This window comes from Micromys minutus (genome assembly GCF_963924665.1).
Source record: "Micromys minutus genome assembly, chromosome: 8".
Classification (NCBI taxonomy): Eukaryota; Metazoa; Chordata; class Mammalia; order Rodentia; family Muridae; genus Micromys; species Micromys minutus.
This window is the reverse complement of record NC_137977.1, coordinates 24,333,184-24,350,255: the sequence shown is the minus strand read 5'-3', so window position 1 is coordinate 24,350,255 and position 17,072 is coordinate 24,333,184. Positions and strand designations below refer to the sequence as shown.

Below are 17,072 nucleotides of genomic sequence, written 5' to 3'. Positions count from 1 at the left end.
ACTGTGAGAGACACTGGAATTGGAGGATATTGAGGCAGGAAATGTGGAAACCTAGTGCAGTAGATGCTCTCTGGTCTTTGAGAATGACCCTAGCAAAGACTTCTAATAATGGGGAATATGCAGTCTGAATCGGCCATCTTTTATAGCCAGGCAGTGGAACTGGGACTCCAACCCAGAAACAAAACCTTCGACCTACAATCTGTCCTGCTACAAGGTGTGCTGGTGGCACAGGATTTGTGGGAATGGCCAACCAGTGGTCCAACTTAAGATCCATGCTATGAAGATCCCACACCTGACACTGCCTAGATGACCAATAACCAAAGGCTGTACTGCCCAAAGATCCAGGATAGAATTAACATGACTAAAAATTTTGAATAAAATGATTACTAATAATTTTCTGCTATATTCACAGCTTAGTCCCTAGCCCCATTGTCATCAGAGCAAAGCAGAGACCCATGGTCAAGCATTAGGCAGAGACAGGGGAACCCTGAAGAAGCAGTGGGGAATAATTGTAGAAGCTGAGGGGTCAAGGACACCATGAGAACATAGCAGAATCAACTAAACAGGGCTCAGAGAGTAACACAGAGACTGAAGCTACAGTCACAGACCCTGCATGGTCCTCTACATATGTTATGGTTATATAGCTTTGTCTTCTTGTGGTACTCCTAACAGTGCGAGTGAGGAAGTGTCTCTGACTCTTTGCCTGTTCTTGGAACCCTTTTCTTCCTAATGGGTTGCCTCATCTAACCTTGACATGAGAATTTTTACAATTAAATAAGTAAATAACAAAGGAATAAATAAGTAAATAAGTGAACAAACAATGTTACTTGTAGCCAAGTGTGATGTATTGCACCTGAAATCCCAGCATTCCCAAGCACAGAAAGAAGAATCAAAAGGTGGAGTCTGTGGGGGAAGTGGGGAAGGGAAACTGCAGTCAGGGTGTAATATATGAGAGAACAAAAAAGAAAAGAAAAGAATAAAAAACTAGGGATAAAGTAAGTACCTTTTTAAAATAAAGTAACAACTAGAAAAGTAAAAATAAAATAAATAAAATGGAGCCCAACTTAAGCTCCATGGCTAGATTCTAACTCAAGAAAAAAAGTCAGTTAGAATTAAGAAGTTATGAGCTTTTTAAAAATAACATATATGTAGGTATATATTAAGATTACATTTTAAAATTTAGCCTCACTATAATATTTTGTGAAATGTTTCCAGTCCATACATTGGTTTTATTTAAAATGCTAAATACAAAACCAACATTTCAAGCTACTAAGAGTACAAAAAAGGAACACAAGAAGAACAAGTTTTTTTTTCCAGTTTGTAACACTTTACTATGGTTTCTGACAATATTTCATTAGTGGGTTACCAACCCAATGTCAATTTTAAAAATGTTAAAGACCTCAAGGATGAAAATTTTTTTAACTAGATTAATGAAATAATTGAGAGAAAAGATATGAAGACAACTGTTAGACACGATGCTTCATGTTATGAACTTACCTCTTTCAAATGTTCTACCTGCCTTTCTCTCTGACATGTGTCCTCTGCAGAGCCTAGCACAGGAGGGAGACTGGGACTAAAAGCCATGAGGTCGGTCTTGGGTGGGCCCTCTCCAGAGCACACCCTCTGTCGCCTTTGCTGTGAGTATGACCAGCTCCCCACCGCGCTGGAGCACACCAGCATGGGCTTCCCAGGAGCACAGACTCCATCGGTGGGCGTGGCCGAGCAGCGCAGCGCTGTGTACAGCAGCAGCGTGAGCACCAACAGGCTGGACACCGCGCAAATAGCAATGATCAGGTACACGTTGACAGTCACCAGCGATGCCTCTGAAGAAGCTGTGCTCTCCGAAGCAAAAGAAGATATCTTGGGTGCCTGGCCATTCTCCACCAGAGACACAAGCACCGTGGCTGTGGCGGTCAGCGCGGGCTCGCCATGGTCCTTCACCAACACCAACAGACGCTGACGGGGTGCATCTGATTCATCTAGGGCGCGCGTCGTGCAGATCTCGCCCGTGTACAGACCCACGCGGAATGGACTGCGCATGCCCCCTGCTGCCAACTGCAGCTCATAAGACAGCCACGCATTGTAACCAGAGTCCGCGTCTACTGCGCGTACCTTCGCCACTACATGCCCTGAACCCACTGACCTAGACACAAGCTCACTCACTGCCCCGCCAGCTCCAACAGCTCTGTGAGGTAGCAGCGTGGGCGCATTGTCATTCTCATCCAACACAAACACCTGCAGAGTCACATTGCTGCCCAGGGAAGGCACACCAGCATCCTGCGCGCTCACCTGGAACTGCAGCAGCTCCAGCTCCTCATGGTCCAGAGGCTGCAGCGCGAACACCTTGCCGCTCTCCGCGTGCACTGACACATAGCTCGACAGCAAGCGCTCACCCACCCTCCGCTCCACCAGTGAGTAGGACACCAGCGCGTTCTCCTGTGCGTCCGCATCCACCGCTGATATGGTAAAGATGTGCGCGCCAGGCGAGTTGTTTTCCTTCACGAACACCGTGTATTCGGGCTGAGCAAAAACAGGCACGTTGTCGTTCACGTCAGCCACCTCCACGGACACACTGGCCGTGGCCCACAATGAGGGTGAACCTCCGTCTCGGGCTGTCACCACCACCTTATAGTCAGCAGTGGTCTCGCGGTCCAGAGCGCTGTCCAACACTAATGAATAGTAATTCTTGAAAGTGGACACCAGCTTGAAGGGGTGGTGAGGCGTCAAAAAGCAAGTCACCTTCCCGTTGTCACCAGAATCTCGGTCAGACACGCTGACCAGAGCTATGACAGTGTTTGGCTGAGCATCTTCTCTAACTGGGAGTGACAGGGAAGTGATCGTGACCTCTGGTGCATTATCATTTACATCTAGTACTTCCACCAGAAGGGTACAATGGCCTGTCATTGGGATATTCCCTCTGTCCACTGCCTCCACAGGTATTTCATATAGTTTAATTTCTTCGAAATCCAGTAGGCCTTTTGTCCTAACTTCTCCACTGTTGGGATCTATATGAAATGCATGCGCCACTGCAGGGGATACAGGCCGCCTGAAGGAGTAGATCATATCTCCATTTGTACCCTCGTCGGGATCTGTGGCATTTAAGTTAATCACCAACGTTCCATTAAGCGCATCCTCTAACACTCTAACTTTATAAACGAACCGATCGAACTCTGGAGCATTGTCATTCACATCGAGGATGGTGATTAGCAGCTGAACTGTGCCAGTCAGTTCCGGTTTGCCTCCGTCGCTAGCTGTTAGTAATAAAATATGTTCCTGAATTTCTTCTCTGTCTAAGGATTTCTTTAACACAAGGGATAATGAAGAAGTTCGCTCACGATTGTTCTGCGTGTCCAAAGCGAAATAATCACTGGGATCCAATCGGTAGGTCAAGGCGGAATTGATTCCAATATCTGCATCGGATGCGCCATCTAGTGGAAATCTAGTTTCTGGAGGTCTCGACTCTGCAATCGCAATGTTTTTGTTGGTTTCGGGGAACACAGGAGGGTTGTCATTAATGTCCCTCACCTCCACCTCCACGTGGAAAACCTGCAGCGGACGGTCCACGATCACCTCCAGGTGGATGCTACACTCCGCGCTCCGCCCGCACAGCTCCTCCCGGTCAATCCGAGAATTCACAAACAAAATGCCATTCTGCAGATTTACCTCCAGAAGGTCCCCGCGGTCCTTGGACGCCACCCTGAACCGGCGGGACACCAACTCCGCCAGCTCCAGCCCCAGGTCCTGCGCGATGCGGCCCACGAAGGTGCCGTGTTTGGCCTCTTCTGGGACGGAGTAGCGGATCTGGCCGCTCCCTGCCTCCCAGGATGTGAAGAGCAGGAGACAGAACAGGAGGCACCGCGATCCTGTGTTGCTTTGCAAGAATAATAGCATGGTACACACCCAGAAAGATACGGTGGTAGCTACGGTATACAGAATACCTTACCTGAAACTGCCTCTCAAAAGCTTTGTTGAAGATGCCCTAGTACTAGAGAATTCACAGCGAGTTCTCTGAAGGAAGTGACTTTCTTTAGGGAAAAAAAAGTTCGCAGTGAAGAGCGACATCATGAGGCATGAATGTGTAAGTGCAGCGATCACTAGTCTTCATATTTTCCATTGATATAAGCCTTTATTCCCTTGCATTTTCTAAATTTTCCATAGCAAGTATGTATGTGTGAGTTAAATATTTGTTATCAATGAACAGTAAATTATTTATTTTTAGCATTAGGTGTTACTTAGTGTCTTTCACTGTGTGTGTGTGTGTGTGTGTGTGTGTGTGTGTGTGTGTGTGTGTATAAACTTTTTAGAGAACATTATATATTTGGCTTTGTTGTGGTAGGTCTATAGTTCTCATAGTCATGCAGGTTTTGTTAGCAATGTTCTTTCCCTATAATATTTCCAAAACCTTCTCCCATTAACTGCCACTAATTCCAAATGGAAACAGTGACCACATAAAACACATGAAGTAGAAGATAGGCAGTTATATACTAGATTTCAAATAATACACACTGTTCATAAGTTCTAATAGTGGATAAAATGTTTATATTTTAAAGAATGTGTCTACATGTAATATGTTTGTGTGGGTACACAACAGTATACATAAAACAATGATTTTATGTTTTCAGTTCACCTTGTAGAAAATATACCAAGAATATCATCTTGTTATTTAGTATAATTTAAGGGTGGTTTAAACTTACTTTTTCCTCTACCATATAATAATTTCATCATCACTAGGAAAAACCTTGGTACTGTTTAAGGTAACTCTGTTTTTTTTCCCAAGTACATGATAGTAGCAACACATTGATGCTAATACATCATAAGCAAAAGAATATTACTGTTGTCTGTTATTATAGCTACAAAGTTAAAAAGTTGCAGGTCAAACAGTACAATATAAGATGTATTTTAAATACTATAAATGTAGGGGCTTGAGAGGTAGAGTTAAGAGCACTGGCTGCTCTTCTAGATGTCCCAAGTTTAATTCCTGGCAACCAAATAGTTGTTTGCTACCATCTATGATGGAATCTCGAGCCCTCTTCTGGTGTGTAAGTACAGATACAGACAAAGCACTTATACACATCAAACACATAACAAATAAACCTTAAAGTAAATGTAAGTTATATATGACCTCACTATTATAAATTGTATATCCAATTATTACATTGCCTAGTCTGTGAACAACTCTATAGGAAATGACCACTGGGATCCTTTCTGAACCTCTATTCACTTCTGAAATCCATGTGGAGTAATGTGTTCGGTCACCCATACAATCTTCTCCTATGAGAGTAGTCCTCTATTTCTACTGCATGCATTACCCTTGTGATGACAATAGTCCCTTGATTCTTTCTCATGCCTCCTGTCTACCAGAATGTACACACATTGTATCACTTATTTCTCGACATAAGTCATCCATTTGCAGTTTGCTCTTTTAGACACCCTAGAATCACTCATCTGTTTATTGTCTCAAACATTCTCTTCAATTTCCAACACAGTTAACTATTTATTCTTCCTATTGATCTTCGGTATAAAGTGGTTTATTATCCACAGTGACGATAGATATTTGCATTCCCCTTTATGTCAGTTGGACACTCAAATGGATGTATCCCTCTTACCTATAGGCATTTTTCATATTTTTTCCTTCCTCAATTTCTCAACATTATTCCCATCGTGTGACTTAATTGTTTTCCCACTAAGATACATCAAAAAACATGAACTGGAGAGCTCTTTTCTTACAACAACACTTATTCATTTTACCTACTCTTTTCTATATTTTTATTTTATGAGTGTATTTTCTCTTCATGTATGCACATGCTCATGTGCATGTCTAGTATCTGGTACCTATGGAGGCCAGAAAGGGTGTTGAGTTCTCTGGAACTTGAGATACATTGTCAAACACCATAGATGCTCTAGAAGAGTAACAAGCCCTTAACTACTTTGCCATCTCTCCACATTTATACTGACTCTATTCTCTGGGGGAAAATATAGAAAAAATACACACACACACACACACACACACACACACACATATATATATATATATATATATGCTTTCCTCCATTTAACCTTATTAACTCCATCTTCATTTCTGTGCCACCTGTCTTATCCCTTGTGTCTCCTTCTTTGCTTGCTTCTTTTCTCCACACAACTAAGACATTCAAACATCTTTAACTTCCAGAGAAAATATTTTATTCATCTTCTTCTCTAATATTTACTTGATACTTCACACTCTGACTTTCCACCTTGGTTACTTTGTGGAGAATGGCTGTAATCCATATTCTTGACATGAGCAAAGCTATGTCTAACAGGTCTCACAACTAAGGGAGTTTGAAGTGAAAAACTCTGGTTTCTTCAGAGATTCAGTTGTGTTGTAGGATGTTTTTTCTGGAAACTGCCTTATGAGAGGATATTTTTGCTGATGCAGACATGTGGGAGAATATTTTGCTGAGAACAGCCACATAGTGTTTCTTTGGAATCAGCAAGGAAAGGGGGCATGTGATGTTTTGCTGGAGTAGATACTTGGAAGAACACATGATATTTGGAAGGAGTATAAATATAACTCAACAGACAGTGGATGAAGCTCTGTGGTATTTGTTCGCCTTGCCACAGTTCTCTGGTCATTGTTTTCCAGGACTACATAAAGGAAATGCATCAAAGGACTTTTGGTGGTGTTCTGGCAGCTATTTGCCACTTTGACACACTCAAACAAACCATTTGGCAGAGCTTGGAAGTTTCTTCTGGATCAAACTTCTTTGTTGATTCATGAATGGTGTTTGCAAGTGGATCAAGCTGCCATTGCTGATTCATGTGAACTGACCTGCTGATAGCCCAACAGCATAGACTAGATTCACACCAAATAACTATTTCTCAACAGGTACACATCCTCCTTTGCCCCACTAACCTTTCCCTTGCACTGCCTCTGGTGTATGGTTGCCTAGAAGGGAGGTTAAAGCATTTAAGTACATTTATTAAAGTAGGATCTGAAAAATAAAAGCCAAAAGGAGTGGTATGCCCTACTCCATGCCTAGAACTAGTATGTTTGCTGAAGCAGGGTGATTGTGTAGCAGTTGACCTTTAAGAGGACAACCGTCCAGAAGGCTCTACCAAGTTGCCTTGTTCTTCAAGACTGCATATTCGCCACCAACCCATGAGATTCTTTGCTAAGATTAGATGGCTACTCTCTTTTTCCCAGTATATAGTAAAAGAGATTAGGTGGCATTTGGAGACTGCCATGTCTCCATTAATTAATACAGCACACCCAGTCCCAGCTTGGCTTCTACTTTGTGTCTGTTTTCCTTAATCTCCCATTGCTCACAGCTAGCTTTCCAGGACCCAGTCTCCACAGCAGAAACATTACCTACTTTCTGTTATTCTAAGGCTATCATAGAAGATTGAATAGTGGCACCTCAAAAGATGTACTCACATCTTAAGACTCATGAATATAACTTTATATAATGAATCAATGTAACTAAATTAAGAATATTTTATTCTGCAAAATTCAAGTCAACCCTAAAGGTCATTACATATGCTCTTATCAAACAAAAACACAGATGAGAAGACATGAAGAAGAGAAGGCAATGTGACTATAAAGACAGAAATTGAAAGTGATGTAGTCGCAAGCCAAGAAATGCCAACAACCATCAGGAACCAACAGAAGCAAAGAATAGGTTTTATTCTCTATTATTTCTAACATATTTGTAAAGAAAATAGTTCCTTGATTCTTACAAGTGCTTCATGTCTTCATTTTTGGACTTCTGGCCTCAAAAAGTGTGAGACGAACAAATGTCTCATCACAGTCTGTGATCATTTCTTACAGCAGCCTTAGAAATTAACGTACATGCCTACTTAAATCATTTTTTTCAATATTACTTTTCATTTTTCAGCCTTTCTCTTGGTGGCTTTTGTGTCTGTTTTCCTTCGTGGACTTACATTTCTGGAAAGGAATTACTCCTCGATGTGTGTATAACCCCTCTGAGGTCCAGATCCATGTATCAAATCATGATACTATTCTAGTACCTCAAAAGTAACAGATTCATAACTGTCCCTCTAATTTCCTACCAACCAAACACATAAAAGTCACTTCCCCCTATTACACCAAGCTTAAAAGAAGAATAGATACCACTACATTTTGGTGGTTAAAGTCTTTCTTTCATGAGCACTCCAACACCTCTGACAGGAAATGTCACTAGTGACAAAAGCCAGTATAACTCCTGAAAGCCTTTGGTCACAGTCTACATTCTCATTTTATACCCTAAACTCACAAACTGGGAAAAACAAGAAAATAAAATTTTACAGAAGAATGCATTGCAGGCAGCAGACTGTTACAGACAATAATGTTGTTTGAGCTACTTCTTCAGGACAATCTGTTCAAGTAGCAAATAAAGCCATGCTTGACAAATACACAGTTTGAGCAGTGCTTCAAGTAAACCACTAACTAAATCAATCAACTTGTATGTGATAATTGGTCTATTCTACCTTATTCTACTTCATTTTGTCTTTCTCTTTTAATTTATATATTTTGGGACAGTTTATCTCTGTGTAGTCCTGTCTGTCCTGGAGTTCAATATGCAAACCAGGCTGACCATGACCTCACTGAGACCCTTTTACCTCAGCTTCCAGAATTCTGGTCATGTGTCATTGTCCCTGGCTTTATTATTCATATTGAGCCAATCACGAATGTTTCTCTTTTATAGCCCCTCTTCCTGTTTTCCTCTATTCTTTTCCGATACAGTTATTTAGATCTCCATTGTTCAGCAGGATGTGGTTGCATGGGTCTTTAGTCCCAGCACTCAAAGGCAGAGGTAGTCAGACTTCTAAATTCAAGGCTAGCCTGGGCTACTAAGTGAGTTCCAGGATAGCCAGGGCTACATAGAGAAACCCTGTCTTGCAGAAAAGGGAGAGTCTCCATTTGCTTGATACCTAAGTATTTATGAAATACTCTCTGTGAGTATCTCTGCTTCCATAATCTTCTCACACTGATCTTACAAATTCACATTCATTAGAGAACATTCTTTTATTCATACTTACCTTCCACCTGTGAAACCTTACTGTTCATTTTTTCCTTTAAAATACTTTCTATCCTTTAAGATGCTCCAGAAAAAATGTTGCTCAAACTCTAGTGCTCAGCTCCTATTCTAAATGCCACAGACTGCCCGACAATATCTCAATACCACACAATAATCAGATATTAATGATTAAACACGTAATATATTCCTGGTCCTAAAATTAAGGTTTATGAAAGAGCAGCTAAAAAGCTAGAAAAATTTAAATCCTTTAACATCAGGTTGAAGGAAAGGAAGTTTTGCTCTCTGGTCAAAACCAAGTAATGTATATTTTTGTGAAAAAAATTTCAAAATGTAAGTTGTAGTTCAGAAAATTCAGCAAATATTGGTGCAAGATCAATATATCACAATGAAGTTGGAATCCTCAAAAACAAGGTTTAAATGGGTCATGCTATCTCTGTGACTTCAGTGTCAGGTTTCTCGTCACAAAGATATGAATGATGGTTGTATCTGCACCATAGATATTACCACCTTATAATTAAGATAATCTCAATTAAAGATGTTGTCAAAAAGGCTAGGATAGAATAAAGTTTATATTTATGTCTTATAAGATTGAAATGGTCATTCATCAGGTACAGTGACATGCTTCTATAATTCTACCCACTCATGAAGATGAAGAAAGAGAATTACAAATTTGAAGCCAGACAGTGGTGACCACATTTCTAGACAAATGAACAGAAGAAAAATGTCATTAATGCTGGGAATGTAGCTCACATGTAAAGCACTTGCTCAGCATGTGCAAGGCCAAGGCATATATCACCAAATCTGTAAGATTAAAATTCCATTGTTTATATGCCAACATAGAAAGAAAATAATCAAATAAACTATTATAAGACAGGTCTTCATTTGGATGATGATTAAGCATTTTTAAATTCAAAATGATTTTATTATATGTGTTTAAGAAGAGTATAATATCAACTACATTTTGAAATGAAAGGGAAGAAAGAGGTAAGAAGATGGCTCAAAAGGTTTGTTGCTCAAGCATGAGTACCTGAGTTTGGATACCCAGACCCCATGTAAAAGCCAAGTAAATGCTTGTATGGTGGAAACAGTAGGATCCCTGAGGCCTGCTGGACAGTGAGTCTAGCTGAATCAGAAAGCTCCAGGTTCAATGAGAACTTCCATTGAAACACGGTTGATAAAAACACATTGACCTCTTGTTCTTATACCCATATGCACATACACACATGTGCATTTACACAGATAAAATAATTGTCACTCCACTTGAAAAATGTCAAAATTAACCATCTTGCAATCAATATCTCACTATTGCCATTATTATACTTTTAATATAATATTTTAATGTCTGGGTTGTACAAAAATTAGTATGAGGATTGATGAGTCTATTTTCCTAACATTGGAAGATCAATTAAGGAATTTATTCAAAGATATATTTTTTAATGCTTTGGCCTATTCTCATAATATTATAAGAATATTATAATTCTGTAATTCTGACTAAACTTTGAAACATAAAAATTATGAAATAACTGACCAGGTTTTAGACTAATATACTATTATTTTCAAGGCTAATAATTCAAAACTAACAAAAAATGAACTAAAATCAAATGATACAAAAAACTCTAATGGTCCAAAATCTCTAATACATGTCTATGTAAATTATTCACTGGATGATACATGAGAATGAGAAATAACTATGACCAAACTAGAGAATCTAAGGCAACCAATCAGTGGTTCAAAAGATAAAATTAGGATGAAAATTAAGAAAACAAAAGATGTAGTTACAACCTAAAGATCGGTTATTAAGAAGAGCAAAAAACTGAAGTGCTTTTGACTTACTTTGAAGAATTTAAACAATCTTCTAGACACTGAGACAGTTTGAGGCCAAAGACCATAAGGTCCAGATTAAATTGGGCCACTCAACAACACAATAGCTGTGGCCTCTATTACCAATTCAACCTGCAGCCCACTGCACTGAATGACACCAGTCTGAGCTGCCCAGGCCCATGAGCACATGAATGGGCGGAGCACATGAATGGTAAGGACAGCAGCGTCGAGTTCACCAGCAGACCAGACATTGTACTAGTAAGGGGACTCATTTGGAACCATGGGATGTTTCTCTCTTCTGGCTTTCATCTAGATCGGAAGCATGTAGTTGAGTTACGACAGAATCATTTTGAAGCTTTTCAAAGAAGGCTACTTTATAAGAGGATTTATCAAGCTTGGTTGTATTGTCATTCATATCCACGATAGACTTGTTTTGTTTGTTTTGTTTTTTAGCTGTTTGAGACAAGGCTTCTCTGTGTGTCCCTGGCTGTCCTGGAATTTGGATATCTACCATTATTTGCCTACTAAGTGTGGCGATTAAAGGCATAAACCACTACTCCCCAGATGGTTATTTGAATCTGAGTAGATCCTGCTAGCTCTGGTTTACTGCCACCAATGACTGTTAACAAAAAAGTAAATCCTGATGTATCCTCTAAAGAATCAGTTTTATGTTTTTCATCATTATTCTAAGCCCGAAATGCCCGTTTAAATTTAACATATGGGTATGTACGCCAATATCAGCATCAGAAACACCCTCTAGAGGAAGTTGAGTATCCAGAGGTGGAAATTAAGAAATAAGCTCTTTTTTTTTATTATCTGGAGAGATGGCTCAGTTTTAACGTGCACTGGCTGCTCTTCCAGAGGACCTGGGGCCAATTCCCAGCACCCACATAACAACCAACAACTGTCTGTAACTCCAGTTCCAGGGTATCTGACATGCAAGCAGAACACTAAGGTCTATAAAAATAAATAAGTCGTTTAAAAAATTTTTAAAGACATCCCTATTTCTGCACTTACCTAAGAAACACGGAAATAGAAGAATCAGAGATATAAATCGTCTTTGCTAAACTCTTTAGATGTGATTAAACTACATGAAAAAGATTATAAGGCATTAGTGATACGGTATTTACAATTAAAAGAATTTTAAAATAATAAAATTATAGTTATTAGTATGCATGCACATCAAAAATAGATTTAACATTTTCCTTTCTGAGAAATTGGTAAAATTTAGGAAAGTATCCAAATGAGCAACTGTTGTGAACGTAAAAGACAACTAACAAGTTTGCGTGATTTAATTGACCAATTCTATTTGCCTAGTTTACTTTGGTTGCATAAGTCAGCCTTCCTTGAGGATATAGTACTTAATAAATTTTTTGCACTTTGATGGAAAATCGGGAGTGGATAATTATTAGAATATTAGAAGGCAAACTTTTGTCTCCAAGCAAATTGAAGATGATTTTTAGCATGGTGATAGAGGATATTTAGCGACATGTGGGTCAGTAAATCAATCCAGAGCTACAAAAAGGGTTCCATTATTGATGCAAACATTTTCAAAGAAACTGATCAAAGAATGTGAAAATATCAAAGCAAAGGACTGCTAATAGACAAACTCAAGCAAATCTAAATAGCCTGCAATGGTTGTCCACGTCACTGAGAATTAGAAATGAAGTGCTGTGGCTTAGCTCAAGTAAAACAGTGGTTATTCCCACTCAGTTGACTTTTATCATTTTATAACCAAAACTTGAAATAAATAGGACACTTATTAGCTGAAGGATTCTATTATGGGATTTAATGACTGGGTTTATGCACATCTGGCATTTTACTAATGGACGTTGTTCCCTGAAACAGCACCAAAAATGTAGAGTATTCGTTCTAAATGTTTCCCTTGAAACTGAATTCTAAATGATTTTATAAGCATTTACCAGAAAGTTGGGATTTGTAGAAAACTCACCTGTCCAGGGTGATTTGACTCTGACTCCTGTCTTTCCCTTTCATCTCTATCCATGTTGGGAGGTAGGCTGGGGCTAAAGGCCATAAGGTCTGTTTTGGGAACAACTTCCCCAGAGCACACCCTCTGACGCCTCTGCTGTGAATATGACCAGCTCCCCACCGCGCTGGAGCACACCAGCATGGGCTTCCCAGGCCCCGCAGTGGCCTCATTGACGATAGGCAAAGCTGAGCAGCGAAGCGCTGTATACAGCAGCAGCGTGAGCACCAACAGACTGGACACCGCGCAGATGGCAATGATCAAATACACGTTGACATCCACCAGCGATGCCTCTGGGGCGGAAGCACGCCCTGATGCCTGTGAAAAGGACTTTGGAGCCTGGCTGTTTTCCACAAGAGACACTAATACAGTTGCAGTGGCTGTCAGTGCTGGTTCACCATGGTCCTTCACCAACACCAACAGAGTCTGTCGAGGAGCGTCCACCTCATCCAGGGCACGCGTAGTGCTGATTTCACCCGTGTATAGACCCACGCGAAAGGGACTGCGTACTCCGCCTGTTCCCAATTGTATTTCATACGATAGCCACGCATTGTAACCAGAATCCGCATCCACTGCACGCACTTTGGTGACTACATGGCCCGATCCTACCGACCTAGGCACAAGCTCGCTCACTGCCCCGCCGGCTCCGACAGCTCCATGGGGCAGCAGCGTGGGCACATTGTCATTCTCATCCAGCACAAAAACCTGCAGAGTCACATTGCTGCCCAGGGCAGGCACACCAGCATCCCGCGCGCTCACCTGGAAATGGAGCAGCTCCAGCTCCTCGTGGTCCAGAGGCTGCAGCGCGAACACCTTGCCGCTCTCCGCGTGCACTGACACATAGCTCGACAGCAAGCGCTCACCCACCCTCCGCTCCACCAGTGAGTAGGACACCAGCGCGTTCTCCTGTGCGTCCGCATCCACCGCAGACACTGTGAAAATGTGCGCGCCTGGCGGGTTGTTTTCCTTCACGAACACCGTGTATTCGGGCTGCTCGAACGCAGGTGCATTGTCGTTCACATCGGCCACCTCCACGGACACGCTGGCCGTGGCCCACAGTGAAGGTGAACCCCCATCCCGCGCTGTCACAACCAAATCATAGGTTGGCACCCTCTCGCGGTCCAGACTGCTATCCAATACCAGAGAATAATAGTTTTTAAAGGTGGATACGATCTTGAAGGGGACATTGGGTGTAAGAGAGCAGGTCACTTGGCCATTGATACCAGAATCAAGGTCGGATATGCTAATTAAAGCAATGACTGTATTTGGCTGGGCATCCTCCCTTACTGGGAGAGACAGCGAAGTTAGTGTCACTTCAGGGGAGTTGTCATTGGTGTCTAAGATTTCGACCAAGACTACACAATGACCTACCATTGGGGGTGTTCCTTTATCCGTGGCCAGCACTTCTATTTCATAAGACTTGTTCTCTTCATAATCTAACGTCCCGTTGACCCTCAATTCTCCACTATTTTCATCGAGGGTAAATAAATGCCTCCCAGTGGGCTTAATAGACATCAAAGAATATACCAGTTGCCCGTTTACACCTTCGTCTAGATCCGTGGCGTTCAACTTTATGACAAGAGTTTCTTTAGCAGCATTTTCCATTATTCGTACTTTGTATTCTAAATGATCGAATACCGGATCATTGTCGTTAACATCTAAGACGTGAACCCAAAGCTGAACTGTACCAGTGAGCTCCGGTTTTCCCCCATCTGTGGCTGTTAATAGCAAATTAAGTTCCGGGGTTTTTTCCCGATCTAGAGTCTTCTTTAATATAAGCGACGGTCTTTTAATCTGCTTACTATTAGTTGGTGATTCTAAAGAAAAATACTCGTTTTGACTTAATCTGTAGACCAATACAGCGTTCTCCCCTATGTCCGCATCAGATGCTCCCTCTAGCGGAAAACGTGAGTCCAGTTGCTTGGATTCATAAATCAGCAGCTTTTGTTCTCTAAGAGGAAACACAGGAGGGTTGTCGTTAATGTCCCTCACCTCCACCTCCACGTGGAAAACCTGCAGCGGACGGTCCACGATCACCTCCAGGTGGATGCTACACTCCGCGCTCCGCCCGCACAGCTCCTCCCGGTCGATCCGAGAATTCACAAACAAAATGCCATTCTGCAGATTTACCTCCAGAAGGTCCCCGCGGTCCTTGGACGCCACCCTGAACCGGCGGGGCACCAGCTCCGCCAGCTCCAGCCCCAGGTCCTGCGCGATGCGGCCCACGAAGGTGCCGTGTTTGGCCTCCTCTGGGACGGAGTAGTGGAGCTGGCCGCTCCCTACCTCCCAGGCTGCGAGGAGAAGTAACCAGCGCAGAGGGGACAGAATGCAGGATCTCCTTCTCTGTAAACCTAACATTGCATATGAAATCGGCCTCCAAAATGTCTCCTTCCGCTGACTGTGTCCGATTCTTGTCTTCGGGTTGAAATCTTGCTTGATTCTCAAGAATTTTCAGAGGATCCCTTTAAAAGCAGCCTTCAGAACGATGGTGCGGGTTTTGTTTGTGGAGTGCGGGACTCTTCGGACCAATCTATGAATGAACTCTTTCCACCAAGTAAAGAGCGACACCTTGTGCCTGAAATTGTGAGTACTCTCTGTGCTTCCATAGCTGGAGAATTTCACGTCTTGTATACTTTCCCCAAAATAATTCTAAAAAAATTGTACATTTATTGATTTTAAGCCACATTGAAGTGGATCATAACGAAGGTTGTACTTTTTAATTGAATAGCATCAAATTAAACTCTTCATTGACTGACATCTACAAAATTGTTCTTTTATCTAAACACTTGAAAAAGAGGGCTCACTCCTTTCGGTGAACTTGAAAAGCTAGAGTTAAAAGGTTCCTAACATCTTATTTAATATAAAATATGGGATTTGAATTGTTATAATTACAGTCTCCCTTATTGCTTGGGCTGCCAGGAAACTCAATAGTGCGAGCAAGTAGTCCTAGTTTATTGTTGTTGTTTGTGGTTTAGAGTTTTGTTTGAGTCTACAGTTGGCGCTAAGCAAGTGCTCAGCCCTTGAAGTTCTATAATAATAATATTCTGTATGTTATGCCCTTAGCTGTGTAGTTTTGCATTTTCTTATATTTTCAAAAAAATTAAATGTGCTCGAACAAATTTGTAAAGTGCAAGCTATGTGTTGATGTATGCGTCTACTGTGTAATGATCAGATCAGAGTTAACACAGCATCACATCGGACATTCATCATATCTATGTGGTGAAACCTTCCCACTTCTCATATTAATATGTACATGCCATTATCAGCAGTATCATTCTTATTTACTTCAGTTATGATTCTTGATTGTTGTATATATAACATTGTTTTCTTGTAATGAATTACTGAGTTTGTGTCCAGTGCAGAATAATGAAACAAGTGCTTTCAAGTTTTATGATTTGAAACAGAATTCACAAAGGAAAAGCCTGTTGATGTAGATGGATTCTGCATTTGACATATATGACTTCTCACACAAATCATATTGTCAATAATGAGATTGTGATATTTTACTTATGTAATCATTGATAAGATGACAAAAGCAGCCTTTTAAACCTCAGAATGAATTATCATTCACTGAAAGAAACAATGTACCCAGAAAAGTATCTGCACCACTTGGATATTTCCATGTAACCAGCATTAGTTTTCTTAACACAATAAAAATATATCCGTGGGAAAATAATATCAGTACAAAATGTGAGGTTTCTAATTATAAGATCATCCAAAAAGGTAAGTGAATTTTATGATGTCTCCTCTAAATACATCTAAGTGACAAATTACCTTAGAGTCTGGGTATGTCATTTCCTATAATACTTAGTAGAAGGTCAGAGTTATTAAGGATAATTTTCATTTATTTCTTTTTCTGTGAAAGGTTCCACTGTGTAAATCTGGCTTTCCTGGGACATTGTAGTCCAGGTTGACCTTAATTTCAGAGATCCACCTGCCTCTGCCTATAAAGTGCTGCCATTAAAGGTTATGCCACTAAATCCATCTTTAATTTTTATGTAGTTATGTTTTCTTTATCGTTCTATACATACTAGTAATTGAGAAGAAAAGGAGAATATCACACAAGTTTAAAGCAGAAAATCATTCAGGAAACCACCCTAGCATTTTGTTATATAGGAATTCTTTGAGAAACAAAAGCACAGGTTGACTTTGAGCCCCCAGGCTCAAGCAATACCCTTACCTCGGGGTTAAATGTTCTCTGCAACCTACAGATATTACAATAACATGTGAAAATTTCATAAACTATG

General features: G+C 40.9%; 1 protein-coding gene across 9 annotated transcripts in view; it reads right to left on the bottom strand.

Moving 5' to 3' along the window:
* Positions 1 to 17,072, bottom strand: part of LOC308423481 (protocadherin alpha-9) — a gene marked incomplete at both ends in the record, with an annotated part of 218,243 nt that overhangs the window by 137,892 nt on the left and 63,279 nt on the right. The window contains one exon of one of the 9 annotated variants that reach the window (XM_080920172.1): positions 12,790 to 15,183. The exons of 7 other annotated variants lie outside the window; for them this stretch is intronic. In XM_080920172.1, coding sequence (XP_080776298.1) covers positions 12,790 to 15,183 — 2,394 coding nt within the window. Of the gene's footprint in view, positions 1 to 1,497; positions 3,892 to 12,789; positions 15,184 to 17,072 lie in introns of those variants that run through there. One more of the 9 variants, XM_080920173.1, reaches the window with a different exon arrangement.